The sequence below is a fragment of the Marmota marmota genome, unplaced genomic scaffold (genome assembly GCF_001458135.2).
Source record: "Marmota marmota marmota unplaced genomic scaffold, marMar, whole genome shotgun sequence".
Lineage (NCBI taxonomy): Eukaryota > Metazoa > Chordata > Mammalia > Rodentia > Sciuridae > Marmota > Marmota marmota.
The window spans coordinates 24756709-24775829 of record NW_025999842.1 but is presented as its reverse complement, the minus strand read 5'-3'; the positions used below and the strand labels follow the sequence as shown (position 1 = coordinate 24775829).

At 35.4% G+C, this 19121-nt stretch overlaps 1 protein-coding gene across 1 annotated transcript in view; it reads right to left on the bottom strand.

The window, feature by feature from the left end:
* The window catches only part of Lin28b (lin-28 homolog B), a 121307-nt gene that overhangs the window by 46130 nt on the left and 56056 nt on the right, over positions 1-19121 (bottom strand). Inside the window, exon 3 of the mRNA XM_048800328.1 lies at positions 1480-1664. Within this exon, the coding sequence (XP_048656285.1) occupies positions 1480-1664 (185 nt within the window). The remainder of the gene's footprint in view (positions 1-1479; positions 1665-19121) is intronic.

Below are 19121 nucleotides of genomic sequence, written 5' to 3'. Positions count from 1 at the left end.
TCTCTCTTCAAAAACAAAAATAATGAGAAGAGAGAGAGTAATATTTAAAAGGTAAATTAACAAAAATAGTATGAGAAAATATTGATGTATATAGTGTGCTTTTTTCTTTCTTTCTTTGTGTGTGTGTGTGTGTGTGTGTGTGTGTGTTGGGGGATTAAATCTGGGGCCTCACACATGCTAATAAGCACATGTTCTACCAGTGAGCTACACCCAGCCCCATAATAATATATTTTTAAATTTGTAGTTTGGAAGGTAGATAGCAACTAAAGTCAGATAGTATTATGGAGAAAGTCACAAACATGTTCCTATAAAAGTTCAAAACTTCAATACTATTTTTAAAAAACACTATCATTAAAATTAAAATATATTTCGTTAGTTGAAAAATATTTCTGATTTTTTATGTGAGACCAAAGATTCACATCCTAAATATACAGAGAAATTACAAGTCAGTAATAACAAATGAACATCAATAGATCAAAGGTCAAAGAATTAGAAAAACGCAATTTGTAGAATAAAAATTGAAGATAAATACTAACATAAAAATCTTTCAACTTCTAAAGTCATCAAAGGATGCAAAGTGGAACAATCTTAATTTCTTAAGATTAAACATATGACAACATTTGGTAAGAGCTGTTTGACTTTTGGAGGGGCTGTATTTTGGCCTTCATGCTTCTGGACAGCAGGTGGGAAATAGACAACAAACATTTTAAAGCATCAATTTTTTTAATCCAAAATTTTCTCTATTAAATATTTCTTCTAAGATTTCAATCAGACTTTTCAAAACTGCACATGAAACGACTTGCACAGTGCTATTATTGATAATTCAAAATACTAAAATTATCCTAAATACCCATTAACATAGTATTGTTCATTTAAATTAAATTCTGGTATGTCCATATGGTGGAAATTTATGCAAATGTTAATGATTGACATGAAAGAGTCTGATATATTATTAGGTGGAAAAGATTTACAAGTTTCAAAACAGCATATATTTTATGATTCTCACCTATAGTTAGGATTTCAAATTATTTTTTTACTTACTTTAGTTTTTTATGTTGTTTGGATTTTTCATATGTGAACTGGCTTTTAAAAACAAACAAAACCATCAGTATATTTTCATCTGAAAAAACAGGTGAAGTGTTGGCAAATTTTGGATGTATGAAGAGAACCTCTGTCTACTGGGAACTGCAGCTCCCTATGTGTGGTATCAGAACAGTCTGGTGGAAAAAAAAAACTATACTTTTTTTGGTGGTCAAGGGACTATGAAGTGTTTCATGCCAAATGCTCAGTTTAGCACTCTCTGCAGATAATTCAAATTGCAGAACTGACTATATTCTTGATATTTGCTCTTCAATTACACAGTAGTGGTGTTTTCTTTTGGTACTAGATGAAGTCCAATAATATAATAAAAATAAGGAAATGTTAGAATGCTTTTCCAAATATAACAAACTCATAAATTAGCCAAGTGATAAAGATTACCTGTCTCCCTTTGGTTTTCTTTTTTGTAGTGTCTTCCCTTTGGGTCTTCTTTCGCTTCCTAAGCAGGGGCTCCCACCAGGTCCTGTTACCCGTATTGATTCAAGGCCTTTGGAAGATTTTTTAAACGTGAATTCCACTGGTTCACCTTCTTTCAGACTTCTAAATCCTTCCATAAATAATTTGCTCTATAAAGAAGGGAAAATGAATAGGGAGAGCAAGATCATCATTATCACCTATTTATAATTTCTCTCAATAATTCTAAAATTAACAAAGTAAGATATCTTGTGATCCATTACAAAAGTATAGGTTTTTTAAAGTTCAGTGACATTATTATAATGTTTAGCAATACATACAAAAATGTAAATTTGCATATTCTTTGACCCAGAAATTCTTGTTTTTATATTTACTCAGATATTTACCATTTCTTTTATTTCCAAACTATAAAGCTTTCAGCAATTCTACAAGAATTCTACTATAAACAACTTACACAAAGTTCAAAGAAAAAAAAGGACCATCATAGTACCGTTTGGTTAACAAAAAAAAAAAAAAAATCATAACTACCCTAAGGTCCATTTAATCCCAATGATTACATTAATTACAATAAAGCCAAATAATATAATATTATAAAGTCATTAAGTTTTTTTGTTGTTGTTGTTTAGTTCTACATGTATTTATGTGGGAAGATGAGCACATAATACTGTTGAGTAAAAGGTTAAGGCTAAAGAACAATATGTGTACCATGATGCCATCTATGTCATTTTTTAAAAAAGATATATGTTATTTCTGCAGAGATGTTATTTGGAACAAGACACTAAATCATAAAGTGTCATTTTCTTCAATCCTGGTCTAGGAAGGTAGGAAAGTTTTCTATATACACTTTACTGCACTTTTTGAGCTTTTTATAATTTGAAAACTGCTGAGTTTTGCAAAAAATTTAATTTCCAAATGGCAAAACTGTAACTTTAATGTCAAATGCTCATTGGCTGTTTCAATCCTACTATTTTCATCAAAGTCAATATGCCAATTCAAAATCTACTAAAAATAATTCAGTAATTAGTTTTATTTCTTCTTCAAACCCTTTTATGTACGATTGACAAATCTAACTTGGAATACCATATAGTTTGAAGAGACTTTTCTGCATCTGGGGGGAAGGGGCAAAAGAAAGAAATACAATATGGTAGAAGACCTTGGTTCAAATCCAGTTCTTCAAGTAAGCTTTGAATAAACTATTTAATTTACTTTCTATTTGTCTGTAAATTCAAGCCATTTGAATTCTGAGTTAACAATAAATCTGAAAAAGACTCCACAGAAACAAGAATTCGTGGTAAAATAAGTTTGTGAAATCCTATATGTTTCTTCTTGGGCCAATCAGATTAGCATATTAGTCTCAGAAACATCTTCCCCTCCATCACTGCCACCATAATCAAAATCTTGTTTAATGTGTTTAAACTCAGCAATTTCCTCAATTGATTGATCCTGACTTAACTGGGATCAATTAAAGTTCTTTATTAATCTTCTTTATAAGCACAGATCACTAGTGTACTTAGGGAAATACAGAACCAGAAAATCTTCACCCTGACTCTGGCCTAGTTCATGATTCCAAAGGCAATTCACTATGGTTTGTCCCCAAGGGTTCCAATACTGGAAGCCTGGTCTCTTGATGCAGCATTAGAAAACAGTGTGAAACCATTAAGTGGGAGATTTTTGGGGGGCGGGGGGGCGATGAGGGGGGTACCAGGAATTGAACTCAGTAGCACTCAACCACTGAGCACATCCCCAGCCCCTTTTGTATTTTACTTAGAGTCAGGGTCTCACTGAGTTGCTTAGTGCTTCACTGTTTCTGAGGCTAGCTTTGAACTCTCAATCCTCTGATCCTCCTGTCTCGGCCTTCGGAGCCACTGGGATTACAGGTGTGCACCACCACACCTGGCTAAGTGGGAGATCTTGAAGAAGTCAGCCACATGCTTTTGGAAGCGACTGTGAGACTGCAGAGTCTCTTGTTCTCAGGTGTGCCCCTGCCATGAAGCCATCTACCTTTGGGCCTTTGCCAGAGATCTAACCAATGCTCTCCACCCCACCTAGTCTTGGCCTTTAAACTTCTGGAACTATAAACTACATTAAATTTTTAAAATTACCTTGCCACAAGTGTTTTATTAAAGTAACAGAAAGCAGTTAAATACAGTAGTCCCCTTTATCCATTGTTTTGCGTCTCAGGAGTTCAGTTGCCTGAAAGTCAACGGCAGTCAGAAAATATTCATATGTTTTAAATCGCTTACCATTCTGAATAGCACAATAAAATCTCTGGTCATCCCACTCCATACCACCCAGGACTTAAATCATCCCCTTCATTTTGTGGGACCACTCTGCATACACCTCCCACAGTAGTCATCTTGGTTATCAGATAAACTTGCTGTATCTTACTGCTTGTGTTGAAGTAGTCCTTATTTTACTTAATAATGATCCCAAAGGGCAGGAGTAGTGTTGCGGGCAATTAAGACACAAAAAGGAGAAGCTATAAACTGCTTTCTTTAAGTGAAAAGGTGAAAGTTCTTGACTTGATGCTGAAGTTGCTAAGACCTATGATAAAAAACAAATCTACCCATGACATTGTAAAGAAGGAAAAAGAAATTCATACTAGTTTTGCTGCTGCACCTCAAACTGCAAAAGTTATAGCCACAGTTGAGTCAAGTGCTTAGTGAAGCTGGTAAAGGCATTAGATTTGTGTTATGGGTTTAAAGGACAAAACAGTACACACGGGGATAGGTACACAGTGTTTTTCCCATGGGTCCTTGGTTTTAGGCATCTCCCAGAGGGGTCATAGAATGTGTGCTTTTCAGATAAAGGGGACTATAATTATATATAATCCAAATCATTACAAGGAACAAATAGAAACACTTCAAAATGTAACACAAAAGGAGACTGTTCATTGTGATAAAGTAATATGATACATGATATCAGAGTTACTAACCTATTTCTAGTGATGATCACCTGACAGTGAAATCCTTCATGCTGAAGTCTACAATTTGATAGCACCACTTTGCTACCTGATGGTATATAGGGCAAAAACCCACAACTGTCTGCACTCTTTAAAATAACAAATCATCATTTTTAAAGCTATTTTAAGAATTCTACAGCATCATCTCATTTTTTCTTCTAAGCTTTCTCCGCACTAATTATAAATAGCTCTTTTTGTTTTCATTCCCTTTCTTCCTTCCCACTCAAGAAAGTGTATATGTAAGTGGGATGAAGTGAAACACAGCTGAACTACTGAAATTATGAGAATGAAGGAACAGCAGTTTTAATTTTAGATATTGTATGTTTATGTTTTGCTTCAGCAACAAAAATTCTATCACTTATCTCCTAGTTCCTAGCATACAGGTGCATTTTTCACCAACTTAGTTTCATTTAACATCATTAAGACTTTTGATAGGTTATCATTTATAAGTGAACTACTTTCTCAAATCTAAAGCTAAATTCTGACTATTTGTCATGATATTTGGAAAGAACACTTTTTTTTTAATTCCACCATACACACTCTCCCCTCCTCCCCTGTCATAATACGTGAGCAAAAATAAGAATGACTATCCTTACAATGGCTCTGCAATACAAAGACTACAATTCACAGAGAATTATGAGAATATTCTGACTTTGCTATTTTATTAACGTAGCTGCCATACAGGTGGAAAAGATTTATTAAAAGGTAGGGAATTAGTTCATTATATTTGGTCACAAAAATGAACTTCTCCCCTTGATCTGCAAATTTTTATTAAAAATCCATTATTTTGGGGGGAGAGGGGGGGCAGGGATTGAACTCAGGGACACTCGGCCACTGAGCCACATCCCCAGCCCTATTTTGTATTTTATTTAGAGAAAGGGTCTCACTGAGTTGCTTAGCACCTCACTTTTGCTGAGGCTAGCTTTGAACTCTCAATCTTCCTGTCTCAGCTTCCTGAGCCACAGGGATAACAGGCCTGCACTACTGTACCCAGCCAGTCATATGGATTCTTAGTTTTACCTAAACCATTTACTAAATCTTGTGCATTCTTTCTCATAATCTCTTTTTCATCTGCCCCATATGGATTGCTGTTACCCACTTCAGAGCTCTAACATCCTCTATTAGGATATGTATAATAGTTATTATATTTCAACATGAGTCTCCTTCCCAATCTACAGTATCTTTCACATCTGCATATTCCCTCTGACTATATTTTTGCTTGTTAGTCTCACATCCCAAAATCTACAATAACACTCAGATCTTGCTTAGATGAGAATTTATAATCTTACCTCTACTTACATTTGCCATATCCTTTTCCATTTCTCAAAAATGCAACACTTTTCTTAGTAAAACTGGTACACTTGAACTTCCCTGAAGATCATCTCAGCTCTCTATACCAGCTTATTTTGGTGAGGGACACACTCTTCTACTCAGCTGTCTACCAAAAATCTTACTCTTCAAGGCATAGTTCCATGATCCTTTATGTCACCATCCTCAATTGCCCCAAATTGGATTCTTTTCTCTTTCACTTAATTGAATTTTCTATTATAGTTTCTACAGCATACTGCCATGTAATGCAAATATCTGTATATGCCTTACATCTCATTTGCTCTTTTGGACTCATCTTCTACTCTTTAGTACTCTTTAGTTCACGCACTAAGAATGTAATATACATCTTTTTTCCAAGTATTTTCCAAAGGGCTTAACATAATGCCTGCAAATAGCTACCACTCAATAAGTACTTAAAATAATTCTACAGTTAACATCAATAAAATCAAGGATTATTAGTCTAATTCTCAATTGAAAAAAGAAAAAAGGGACTGAATTCTTTTATAAATGAATTGCACATGCAAAACCAGATTTTTTTCTACCTACTTCTACTCCCAGTGCATAAAATTCTTTCAATGTCATAAAAAGAATGTCACAAAAAGAATATCATAAAATTCATTTAATGTCAAAGAGACACTATATATGGTTCATCAGGAATAAAATGTAGCCAGGTTCAGTGTTGAATGCCTGTAATCCCAGCATATCAAGAAGCTGAGGCAGAAGGACTGCAAGTTTGAGGTCAATCTGAGCAACTTAGTGAGACCCTGTCTCACTACAGAAAGCAGAAGAAAGCAGCGATGTAGCTCAGGGGTAAAGGGCCCTTGGGTACAATTCCCAGTACCCCCCAACACACACACACACACACACAAAAGCAGACAGTATTGCAATGGTTCAAGGTAGCAATGCTATCCAAAGACTCCACACAAAAGTTAAAGTGAACTTTTTTTCTTGTTCTTCCTTCTACGCATTATCATCTACATTTGATGTGTCTCACAATACATGAAGACTGGTCTAAGAATATAGATTGGTGATTTTTTTTTTTTAAAAAAGTTGTACATAATAATAGAAGAACTTTTGACATATGGGCTTATATTTTCATCTATACCTAATTTGTTGGGACAAAATAAAACATACTCTGTATAGAAGAGAATCAGGAATTAAATGAATAAAGGAACAAAGTAATAAATGATAAATGAATGAAGAGTATTTAGAAGGAACTACTGACGTGTGCTAAAACACAGTGTGCTTACAATGGGACAGGCCAATTTTGAATGTGTATATCATACATGAACAGCAAATTTGGTTCCTCTTCTTCCAACAAAGTGAGATTCCCTTTTCTCTGCTTCCCTTTATTTTTATTCCAACTTTTAAAATTCATTGTGACACAAATATATTACAGAATTACAAATAGATGAGCTTTCAGTTTCCTTGCTATACATATGTTCCTCCTCCCTACTGTTTAAAAGAATAATAACAGGAATATGGAGTCAAATGAGAGCAGTTCAAATGCTGTATTTTATTTGTCAAGTATTTCTACCCATGTCTCCAGACAGTAATGATAACATTACCTATTTCTCTTGGCACATAATTTCTCTCCAACTAGATTGGGAAGGCACGTAAGTGTAGCTATATGATTCTCCACAGAAATAAGAATACATTTTATTCCAGTTCAAGATAGCAAGCTGTACAGACTCGCCTCAAGTTGGTCTTTAAAAGCCATCAAAATGACAATATAATAACAAAATAAAATAAAATGGATTCACAACAAGGAAGATAATGGAAAGGATGCCATCAACAGAAAACAGAATTCAGCTGCATGGCAGCCAGGAGTGGTGGCACACACCTGTAATCCCAGCAGTTTAGGAGTATGATCATGAGTTCAAAGCCAACTTCAGCAACTTAGCAAGGCCCTGAGCATCTCAGCAAGATCCTGTCTCTAAATAAAATATTTTTTAAAAGGGCTGGGAATGTGGCTCAGTGGTTAAGCGCCCCTAGGTTCAATCCTCAATACTATATGCACACACAAAAAAAACAGAATTCAACAAATTTCTTTAAGTTAGAATGTTCACTGAAAACTGAGCTAAAGAAACCACACCCTAGAAAACTAACAGAAAGAGCTGCACTGAAGTAGGAACCAATACTCTTCAAAGGCCTAATAGGCTGTGCTAAGACACAATGCCTGTGACAAAGGACAAGAACACAGTAGGTCTTAAAACTGAGGTGTTAATGGTGTAAGGACCAAAAGCTCATTCCCTTCTTCCACCCCTATACTTACCTACACTCATGACACAGCCAAATAATGCCTCAAGGCAAACAAGAGGCACTTCTCTACAGATACTGGAGGAAATATCAGGGAGATTCTGAAGCCTGTACACAACTAGAAAACCACTGGTGTAAGTCAGCTACCTACCCATTCAACCTTAAATCATTCCTATCCCTCCTTCTTACTCCTCATTCATACACCTGAAGAGTTCTTCAAGAATCACAAAACATGTGAGGTCAAGATAATTGATAGAACCAAAAAAACCTGATACATCATTTAATTAGTACTCCCAGAGATATTTAAGGCAACATAGCATTAATAAAACAAGAACAAAAACAATCAGAGAATTCAAAAGCCTTCTCGGAAACATGATCTTTGAGTCACACACCATGGTGCATGCCTGTAATCCTAGCAACCTGGAAGGCTGAGGCAGAGGTATCTCAAGTTTAATGCAAGCCTCAGCAGCTCAGCAAGAACCTGAGTCAAAATAAAAAGGCTGGAGATGTAGCTCAGAGACAGAGGTCCCTGGGTTCAAATCACAATTAAGTGTTTTGGAAGTAAAAGATGAAAAAAATATTTAAAAATTTGGACAAAAACAAAGTAAGAGATGGTAGGAAGGAAGGGAGGGAGGGAGGAGTAAAGAAAAAAAGGATGAAAAGAAGGAAGGAGGGAGAAAGGATAAAATAAATGTGCTTCCTATATAACCTTGGACAAGTTGCATACAGTTGGACAAGACTCCCGCTTTTCTTTTTGTAATAAAATATACATCACTACTTTTAGTTATAAGAATTTTAAAAAATTTTTATGACTTCTCCTTGTCTATGTGGATACAGATAGAAATGAATGGTGACTAGTTTTTAGTCAAAACAGAAATTTTCCTTTATGCATGCTTAGTATGTCCCAACTCAGTAAATAAGAGAAAGATTTTAGGTTGTTTTTTTTTTAAATTTGAATCCCTTAAGAAAACAGAAGCTTAAAAACTATGGTGGTAGTGTTGAAGTAAATGTTTGCTGAGAATTTTACTTAAATAGAATAAATCCAATTTACTCCAATCAAATTATCAAATAATTTCACAAGAATAGGATTACTACTTGTCTTAAATATTAAAGGAAACCTTACAAAATAAATCCCTCCATCTGACCTGTACTTCAAAGCTGAAAAGGATGCAATAAAATTGGCAACACTTATCAAAGGGCATTGGAAAAAATCCTGGATTTGAATGTTGATTCTCCTACTTACAAATTCAAGCTGCCTGACCACAAACTTACTTAAGTTTTTTTTTTTTTTTTTGCTAAAAAAAAAAATTTGCTTCAAGGGCTGGGGTTGTAGCTAGTGGTACATGTAGCATGTACAAAGCCCTGGGTTCGATCCTCAGCACCACATAAAAAATAAATTAATTAAATAAAGGCATTATGTCCATCTACACCTAAAAAATAAATATAAAAAAAGACGTGCTCCAATTTCCTTATATATAAACTAATAATCTCTCTAGGAATAACAACTATCTGCTATAATTATTAATGGGTCCCAAATAATAAAATGTAAAATACCTAAAACAGTGCTTAGCCCAATGTCCGCAGTTCAGTAAACAGTTTATATTATTTAAGTTTCCAATGTGCTCCCCACTTGCACACAGGTAAGGAACAGCTGAGACAAAACAAGTATGTACTGAGCATGTATCATTAACAGCACTGGCTGAATGCTTTTACCTTGCAGAATCATTTGATCCAAACTACCTTATCCCTTGTCCCCACATGGCAAATGTTTGTACATCACTGAGTTTCAATTTAAACATTACCTCCTCTTCAAAGCCTTTTATATCAATTTCAAGAAAAATGTAGGCATTCCTTTTCCCATGTTCCAAGTGCATACCATATGTAGCACTATTGTAACACCATTCCATATTACAATATGTTTGGTTCTTAGAAAGTTATGAACTTCTGGAAAGGAAATATAATTTCTCACTTCCATGCTTAAAACCATCCCAGAAACATAGCAAGTACTCAATATATGTTTGAGGCAGACAGAAGCATCAAGGTGAGAAAGAGAAAGGGAGAGAATAAAAATTAGCTATATCAGGGCTGGGGATGTGGCTCAAGCGGTAGCGCGCTCACCTGGCATGCATGCGGCCCGGGTTCGATCCTCAGCACCACATACAAAACAAAGATGTTGTGTCCGCCGATAACTAAAAAAGAAATATTAAAAAAAATTCTCTCTCTCTCTCTCTCAAAAAAAAAAAAAAATAGCTATTTCTTTTCATCTTTAAGAGGAGATGAAAAACCCTAAGGTCTTATCTGATAAATGGCAGAACTAGGACTCAAAGCTCTACCTATTACCACCAAAAGCCCTGTACATCGCAATGCCCAGTATAACATACTCTGGAAAAATCCAATCACTCCTCAATAACACATTCACAATCAATATAAGGTTTAGAATCCTGAAGCTTTGGCTTCCAGCAGGCCTCCCTACTCAACCCTTACTCACCCTTTATCCCTTAATTTTCTTAGCTTTTAAACTTTTACCACAAAACTTCTTAGCTAATATAATGAATCATATGAAATTGATTTTTTTATGGAAGAGTATTTTATTTTATTTCTCCTCTTTGAAATTAAGTACTCAGTAAACAATGGCTAAGTAAACTTATAGAATTATCTACTTAACAGGTAATAGCTAAATAAAGCAACTTTAAAAACGAAATTTATTGGGCTGGGGTTGTGGCTCTGTGGTAAAGCGCTTGCCTAGCATGCATGAGGCACTAGGTTTGATCCCTAATACCACATTAAAAAATAAACAAAATAAAGGTATTGGTTCCATCTTCAACTAAAAACATATTTTAAAAAACAAATTTATGATCCTATGTTTCATCAAATGGAAAAATTATAGACTTGACTTAAAAAAATACATAACTCTGACTTTACATGAAGTAGCAAAATATTAGGCCCACATATACTATGTATAATTTAAGGAGGAACATGTATTACAAACCTAGAGCAGTACTCTTACTTTTTAATTATACTCTTCCATTAGGAGCCTTTTTTTCCTATTTGTTTCCCAATGTGAATTTTAGTACCATAAATATTTGCTTATGTACTGTGGCTCTTTTTTTAAAAAAAAAATTTTTTTTTAGTTGTAGGTGGACACAATACCTTTATTTTATTTTTATGTGATGCTGAGGATCGAACTCAGTGCCTCAGGCATATTAGGTGAGCACACTTTCTCTGAGCCACAACCCTAACCCCTACTGTGGCTCTTTGAAGGACCACAAACTACTATAATATTTAGAATCCTTTTGCCCCGGGCTGGGGATGTGGCTCAAGGGGTAGCGCGCTCGCCTGGCATGCGTGCGGCCCGGGTTGGATCCTCAGCACCACATACAAACAAAGATGTTGTGTCTGCCAATAACTAAAAAATAAATATCAAAATTCTCTCTCTCTCTCTCTTTAAAAAAATAAATAAATAAATAAATAAACTACCTGAAAAAAAAAAAAAAAAAAAAGAATCCTTTTGCCCCAACAAAAAATAATTCTTACCACCATATTGTGATATCATCCCCTTTAGAATGGACACTCTAGAGCAATTACTAAAAACAGTACCAAAAAGTATATAACTAGGAAGCCAATGGATTAATTATAGAGGAATTTTAGAAATACACTAATATACAAGTAGGAGAAATGGAGGAAGTTAGTTATTCACAAAAAAAGAGGTAAAGAGGAAATTATCAAAGTGGTACATCCAAATTCAGACATACAAACCATTATTACATTGTCAATGGAGTTAACACAACTAAAATGCAGAGATTAATCGATTTGCCACCTATACGAGAGCCATTTTATAAATACTCAAAAAGGCTGAAAGAGGATAGAAAAAGACAAAATATGAAAAAAAAGGAATAAGATGGCTACAGCTTTGTTATACCACTAACATCAGAAAAGCTTTAAGACAAAGTACGATCAGAAATAGAGAAATTCTATTTGAAATTTTTAAAAACCAACTAATTAGGAACTGGGGTTATAGCTGTGGTAGAGTGCTCACCTCACACATGCAAGGCCCTGGGTTCGATCCTCAGCACCACATAAAAATAAATAAATAAAGTGAAGTTATTGTGTTCAACTATAACTACAAAAAATAAATATTTTTTTAAATAACCAACTAATTAAAATGTCGTAACAACCATAAATGTATATGTGCCTGTTAATAGAGCCCTAAGACATATAAATCAAGAATTGTAAATATAAAGAGAATTAGACAAATCCCAAACAGAAGGATTGCTGGAGATGTTTTTTGTATACCATCCTCCATGATTAGAAGTAGAGAAAAAAAAATCACTTAAGACAGAGACCTTTAAAAACTATCCTTTATTTTATTTATTTTAACCTACTTGACATTCATACAAAAAAAAAAAAAGAAAAACAAATGACTACACCCAACAAATATAAAATAATTCTCTGCAATTTCACATAGCCCATAGAACGTAATAGTGGGTTATTTTTAAAAAGTTTCAAGCTGGGCACGGTGGGGCATGCTTGTAATCTTGGTGGCTATGGAGGCTGAGGCAGGAGGATAAAAAGTTCAAAGCCAGCCTCAGCAAAAGCAAGGCACTAAACAACTCAGTGAGACCCTGTCTCTAAATAAAATACAAAATAGGGTTGGGGATCTGGCTCAGTGGCTGAGTGCCCCTGAGTTCAATACCTGGTACCTCCCTTCACCAAAAAAGTTTCAGGGCTGGGGATGTAACTCAGTTATGGAAAGTGTGTTTAGTTTGTGTAAGGACCTGGGTTCAATCCCCAGCACCAAGGGAAAATAAAATTTCAATGTATTTCAGAGCATGTCCTTTGATCAAAACAGAATTAAAATAAAAACCAATAAGGTAATTAGAAACATCTATAATTAAATAATGTATAATATTAATATGATGGATCAAAGGAGAAATCACATGGGAAATTAATTTTTAACCAAATGATAATTTTATATGTATCAAAATTTGTAGGATGTAACTAAAACTATCCGTTGAGAAAAACTTGCAGAATTAAGTAATTATATTTTTCATATAAAAAGAGAGATCTCAAGCCAATGTCATAGGGTTTTTCCTAGGAATCTATGAAAAAAAGAACAAAGCAAACTCAAAGTTGGTAAAGGAAGAAAGTGACAAGAAAATAAATCAACAGGGGCTAGGGATATAGCTCAGCTAGTAGAGTGCTTGCCTCAAATGCATTGGGCCCTGGGTTCAATTTCTGGCACCACAAAAAAAAAAAAAAAAAGAAAAGAAAAAAAATCAATAAAATAGAGGGTAAAACAAGAGAGGAAAACTAAGATAGCCAAAAGTTAGGGCTGTCAATAAATTGGATAAACCCTTAGATAGCTTGGCAAGAAAAAAAAAACAGAACGTGAACTACTGAAACCAGAAATCAAAATGGGTTTATCACACCCATGCCACTTTCATGTCCCTCGTTATTATTATAAGTGACTAAAATAATGTCATGGCACTTTAGGCCTCAGAAACCAAAATCTCTCTCCCTCTGACCTACTCCTGTTCTTCTTTCATCTGCTCTTTTATTCCCCATGGCGGGTCACAGAGACTAGAATTTATCTTCTTCAAAACAGGTCACAGAAACCAAAAATGTATTCTTATCTTTCCCTACCCTCAACCTGCTGGCTATTAAGAAATTCTCTGACCGATCCTGTTTGATAGTAGACCATTGGACCCCCATTTCACAAGGTGTCCTGCCCATCCCCTTAAGGAAGGAATGCTACACAGAGGCCAAGAAGAATCTGAACAGACAGGCCACGCTGAATTTCCCCACTCAGTTTATCAGCTTTATATCAGACCTTGTTTGTCCAATCGCATTTCTGCATGGTTGTCCATGCTTCAATCCAGCCTGTGTAATAGTCTCCATAAATACCCAAAGTGTAGGGTTTAGAGAGCTTCTACACAGCTGAATACATGCCAGCTAACAGGAAGGTGAACAAGAATTCATTCCCAGGGCTGGGTAACTCAGCGATAGAACACTTGCCTAGCACGCATGAGGTCCTGGCTTTGAATCCCTGGTATTGCAACAATAATAAAAAGAACTCATTCATGTGCCAGGAGGATGGCATATCCAAACTCCCCAGGGAAAGAAGCTCTCTGTGCTTAGGGTCCTTACAGACCTTGTCCTATGTATGTATGTCTTTATCTAGTTGCTTATTTGTATCCTTAAAATACTCTTTATAATGAACAGGTAAATGTAAGTTTAGTATTCTTTTGAGTTCTATGAGTTGCTCTAGCAAATTTATCAAACTCAAGGAGGAAGCAGTGGAAATCCCAAACTGCAGTTACTCTGAAGTTCCGGAGGGCTGGCTTTGCAATGAGGTGAGGGCAGTCCTATGGGACTGAGCATTCAACCTGTGGAATCTGACACTATCTATGTAGTGTCAGAAAGAACTGAAGTAGAGGATTCCCAGCCCATGTCTGCTTGCTTGCTGGTGGTGGAAAACCTCAAACATTTGGTGGGTTTTTTTTTTTCCATATAAAAAGAGAGATCTCAAGGACTCTGTGTTGTGAGTATACAGCAGGAGAAACTGAGTCTAGGTATGGTTTTTCTACTCACTAACCAGAAGAGGTACAAGATGAAATGGAATAACTGAAAATAACAAAATGAGCCAACTAAAATATAATCCAACAAAAATTCTCAGCAGACTTTGACCAACAGAAAATATTCCCAATCCACTAAATGGCACTTCTGAAAAGTCTAAAGCTAAGTCAAAGTTAATAATGAAATATTGAATCCTTTCTCCTGGGAATGGGAGGCAATGCTCAGTACTAGCCATTACAATGAAATGTTAAAAGGCAGCAATACTGGAAAGGAAAAAGCAAACATGTCTCTATTTACAGATATTATGACTATTTATGAAGAATCCCCTAAGGAATCTTCAAGGAAACCACTAGACCACCATAATAAATGAAGGGAAGCAAATCTGATACCAATATCTACTGTATATTTATGCATTAACAGCAAAAAAACTGGAAAACAGAAATTAACAAATAGATCCCATATCAAAAACACAAAATAACTGAGAAATTATTAAAGGAAAGATGTGTAAGAGCTTTCCAGTGAAGTCTACAAAACAGCTAAATAATGGGGAAAGCCACTATGTAATGGAATGGAAGATACGATGTTGTTAACTGTTCATTCTCTACAGTTTGACTGACAAATTCAACAAATCCCAACCACAAGTTCATCAGGCTTTTGGGGTACAAAATGCTTCTAGAATCCATATAGAAACATAAAGGACAAAGTATACAAAAGAACTAAGTATAGCACTTACACTACTTGACTACATCACTCAGTATACAGTTATATAACGATGACAGGTTCCAGTATGCGGATTGATAAGTATCACTAACTGAACAGATCTCTAAAGTGGATCCACTCACATACAGTAATCTGACTTTTGACAAAGGTGCCGAAGCAATCCAGGAAGAGAAAAAATTCTTTTCAATAAATAATGCTGGGAATATCCACATTCTAAAGAATAAAACTAGATCTCGATCTCTCACCAGTTACAAAAATCAACTCAAAATGGAATAAGGTCTTAAATGTAAGACCTGAAACTATGATACTACTAGAAGAAAATACAGGGCAGAACATCAGAACAGGCAAGAGGTTTTTTTGGACAACACCCCAAAAGCAAGGCAACAAAAGCAAAAATAGACCAAATTTACACCAAACTAAAATGCCTCCTCACAGTTGGGGGAGGGGGAGCATCAGGGTGAAAAGACAACCTACAAAATGAAAGAAAAGGTACGGCTGGGGCCAGGGTTGTGGATCAGTGGTAGAGTGCTTCCCTAGCATGTGTGAGGCTCTGGGTTCGATCCCTGGCACCACATAAAAATAAACAAATAAAACAAAGAATTTTTTTTTAAAGTTTGGCAACTATACATCTGACAGGGATTAATATCCAAAATATACAAGGAACTCCAAAAACTCAATAGCCAAAGGAAAAAAAATCAATTAAAAAATAGGCAATAGGCCTAAAGAGATATTTCTCAAAAGAAGACCAACAGGTATACAAAAGTGTTTAATGTCACTAATAATCAAGGAAATGCAAACTAAAACCACAATGAGATGTTACTTTTTACAGTTACAATGTCTATTTTCAAAAAGACAAAAAAAGAGAGAAAGAGAGAGCTATCAAGCAAATGCTGATAAGGATGTAGTAGTGAAAAGGGAACCTCTGCACATCGTTGGTGGGAATATTAATTATTACAGCATTATAAAAAACAGGATGGAGGGTACCCCCCAAATTTAAAAGTAGAACCACCATATGCTCCAACAATCCTACTACTGGGTGTATCTCCAAAGGAAATGAAATCAGTATGTTGAAGAGACATCTGTACTCTCATGTTCACCGCAGCACACTCACAATATTCTAGAAACAAAAAGCAACTATCAACTGATGAATGGGTAAAGAAAATGTGGTACACAACAGAAAAACATTCACCCATAAAAAAAGATCACTGTATTAAGTGAAGTAAGCCAGGCATAGATAAACAAATACCACATGATCTTACTCATACGTGGAATGTAATAGAAGTTGAAAGTAGAAAAATGTCCAGGGACTGGGGAACACATGGAGCAAAAAGGACTGGGGAAAGTTTGAGTCAAGAGTTAGCTGGATAGAAGTAGGAAGTTCTAGAGTGCTACCGCATAGTAAAGGGACTATAATTAACAATTATATGTTGCATATTTCAGAAAACTGGAAGATTTTTGAAAGTTTTCAGCATAACATGATAAGTGTCTGAGGTGATACATATGTATGCTTGAACCGATTTAAACATGACACAAGGTACACACGTACTGAAACATCACACAGTAGACCATTGTTTGTATAATTGTATCTGTTCAAAGAAACAATTCAAAAATTCTAAATCTGTGGCTGTGGATATAGCTCAGTTGGTAGAGTGCTTGCCTCACATGCACAAAGCCCTGGGTTCAATTCCCAGCTCCACACACATAAATAAATAAAAATTTTTTAAAAAATTAAATCTTGTGAGATTATGGTATAAGCCAAAAGGATGCAAAATATGAAGTAATTTTTACATGGGTCTATTTATATCAAAGAATCCATCCCATTACACCTAATGAACTACTAACAAACATCTATTCCTTGTCTATGCTGGATTCAGATCTGTTAGAGATCTCAGCATCTAAAAGAGGAAAGCTTCCATTAGAGATTATGACAGTATTTCCATTGAATTCTAAATTCAACAATTTGTATACCTATTGGTCTTGTATACCCTTCTGTCTTCTGGGGCTCTTTATGCCACTGAAAAGGAAAAAAAAAAAGATTTTATAGCTCCAAAAGGTTGATCTTAGCTATCAATACAGGAGACTTATTGCTAAACACAGTGGCAGGAAGGCACCTATCTGGAAACCAAGGGATATTCCAGACCACTTCTTATTGTTCCCATATCCAGCAAACCTTACAAGAACTCAAGTCCACTAGGGATGATGTAATAACATCTTCAGAAAAAGAACCTTAACTTAGACCTAAACTGAAGAAGATGTAGTAGAGAAAGTTATAAATACAAATGATAGCCAAGTAAAGACTTAAAGAAACAAGAAGTAGCATAGTTAACTGTATTTTCTCCCCTAACTGTTCTATTTACATTTACTTAACTCATCTCTCAATTTTCTATTCCCTGAAATATATGTTGCATTACTAATAGTTGTTTAATTTAGCCCATATATTGAAATGCTTGTGTATGAAACAGGAAGGATGAAAACAACCAGAGATACAAGCAGTGACTTGGTAAGACCCTTCCAGTAGAGGAAAAAACAAGCTTATCTTATATATCTATATACCTATAGATATATCTATATACCTATAGATACATATCTATATATCTATATATATATATAAAAATACACACACATATTTTTTTTAATTTTTTTTTATACTGAGGATATAGCCCAGAAGTGTTTTACCACTTAGCCACATCCTCAGCCCTTTTTATTTTTTATTTTGAGACAGGGTCTCATTAAGCTGCTTAGGGCCACCCTAAGCCTAAAATTTTTGATCCTCCTGTCTCAGCCTCCCTAGTCCCTGGGATTACAGGCATGTGCCACTGTGCCCAGCAAGCATGTCCTATATTTTGCATGTATACTTGCACTACTTAAAGCTGAGGAATGATGCTTTGGCTATTCTGTTGTGTGGAGATTGGGAGAAGCATGCATATGAATATTGAGAAGTCAAAGGTGTGTAAAATAGACTATACTTCAAATTGGCTCACACAATCCCACATCAACCCAGGTAAGATAAATATCACATTTCTCAGATTGTTTTGTAGATGCCTAAGTCACTCTTAAAACTGAAAGCCAAGGTGGGGCTATACTTCAGGGGTAGAGAACATGTTGGTACATCTGAGGCCCTGGGTTCCATCCGCAGCATAAAAATAAAAAGACCAGAATCACCATACACCTCCCCATGAGAGAAAGGAGCCAAAAACGATAGAAGAGAGCCTAGAGGAAACAGAAATGCTGTCTGGAGAAGTCTTGTAAAACTGTAATTAATGTCCTTAGATAGATAAAAATTTATAATGTACCTATGAAACAAGACAGGAGCTTCCCAAAATCCTAACAGAGCTCTTGGAAATTGAATTATAATTAGAATCAACAGAAATGACAGTTGATAAAATGCTTTAAAAAGATAACAAAGATAAAAATGCTGAACAAAATGAGCCAAAGATTAAAACAAAATATAGTACTCACCAATTGGAGTTACAAAAAAAAAAAAAATAGAGGACTTTACTGAGCATAACTCTACACACAGAAGACATGAGTTTTCACAAAAACAGGGTCAGGTGATTAAAAAATTAATTTTTTAAGAAATCACTGTGTAGCCTCAGAGTGACCCAGCATGGCCAGGTGGGGAGGCACACACCTGTAGCCCCGACATTGAGGAGGCTGAAGCAGGAAAATGGTAAGCTGGAGGTCAGCCTGGGCAACACAGAGAGGACCTGGTCTGAAAATAAAATAGCTCAGTGGCAAAGCGCCCCTGGTTTCAATTCCCAGA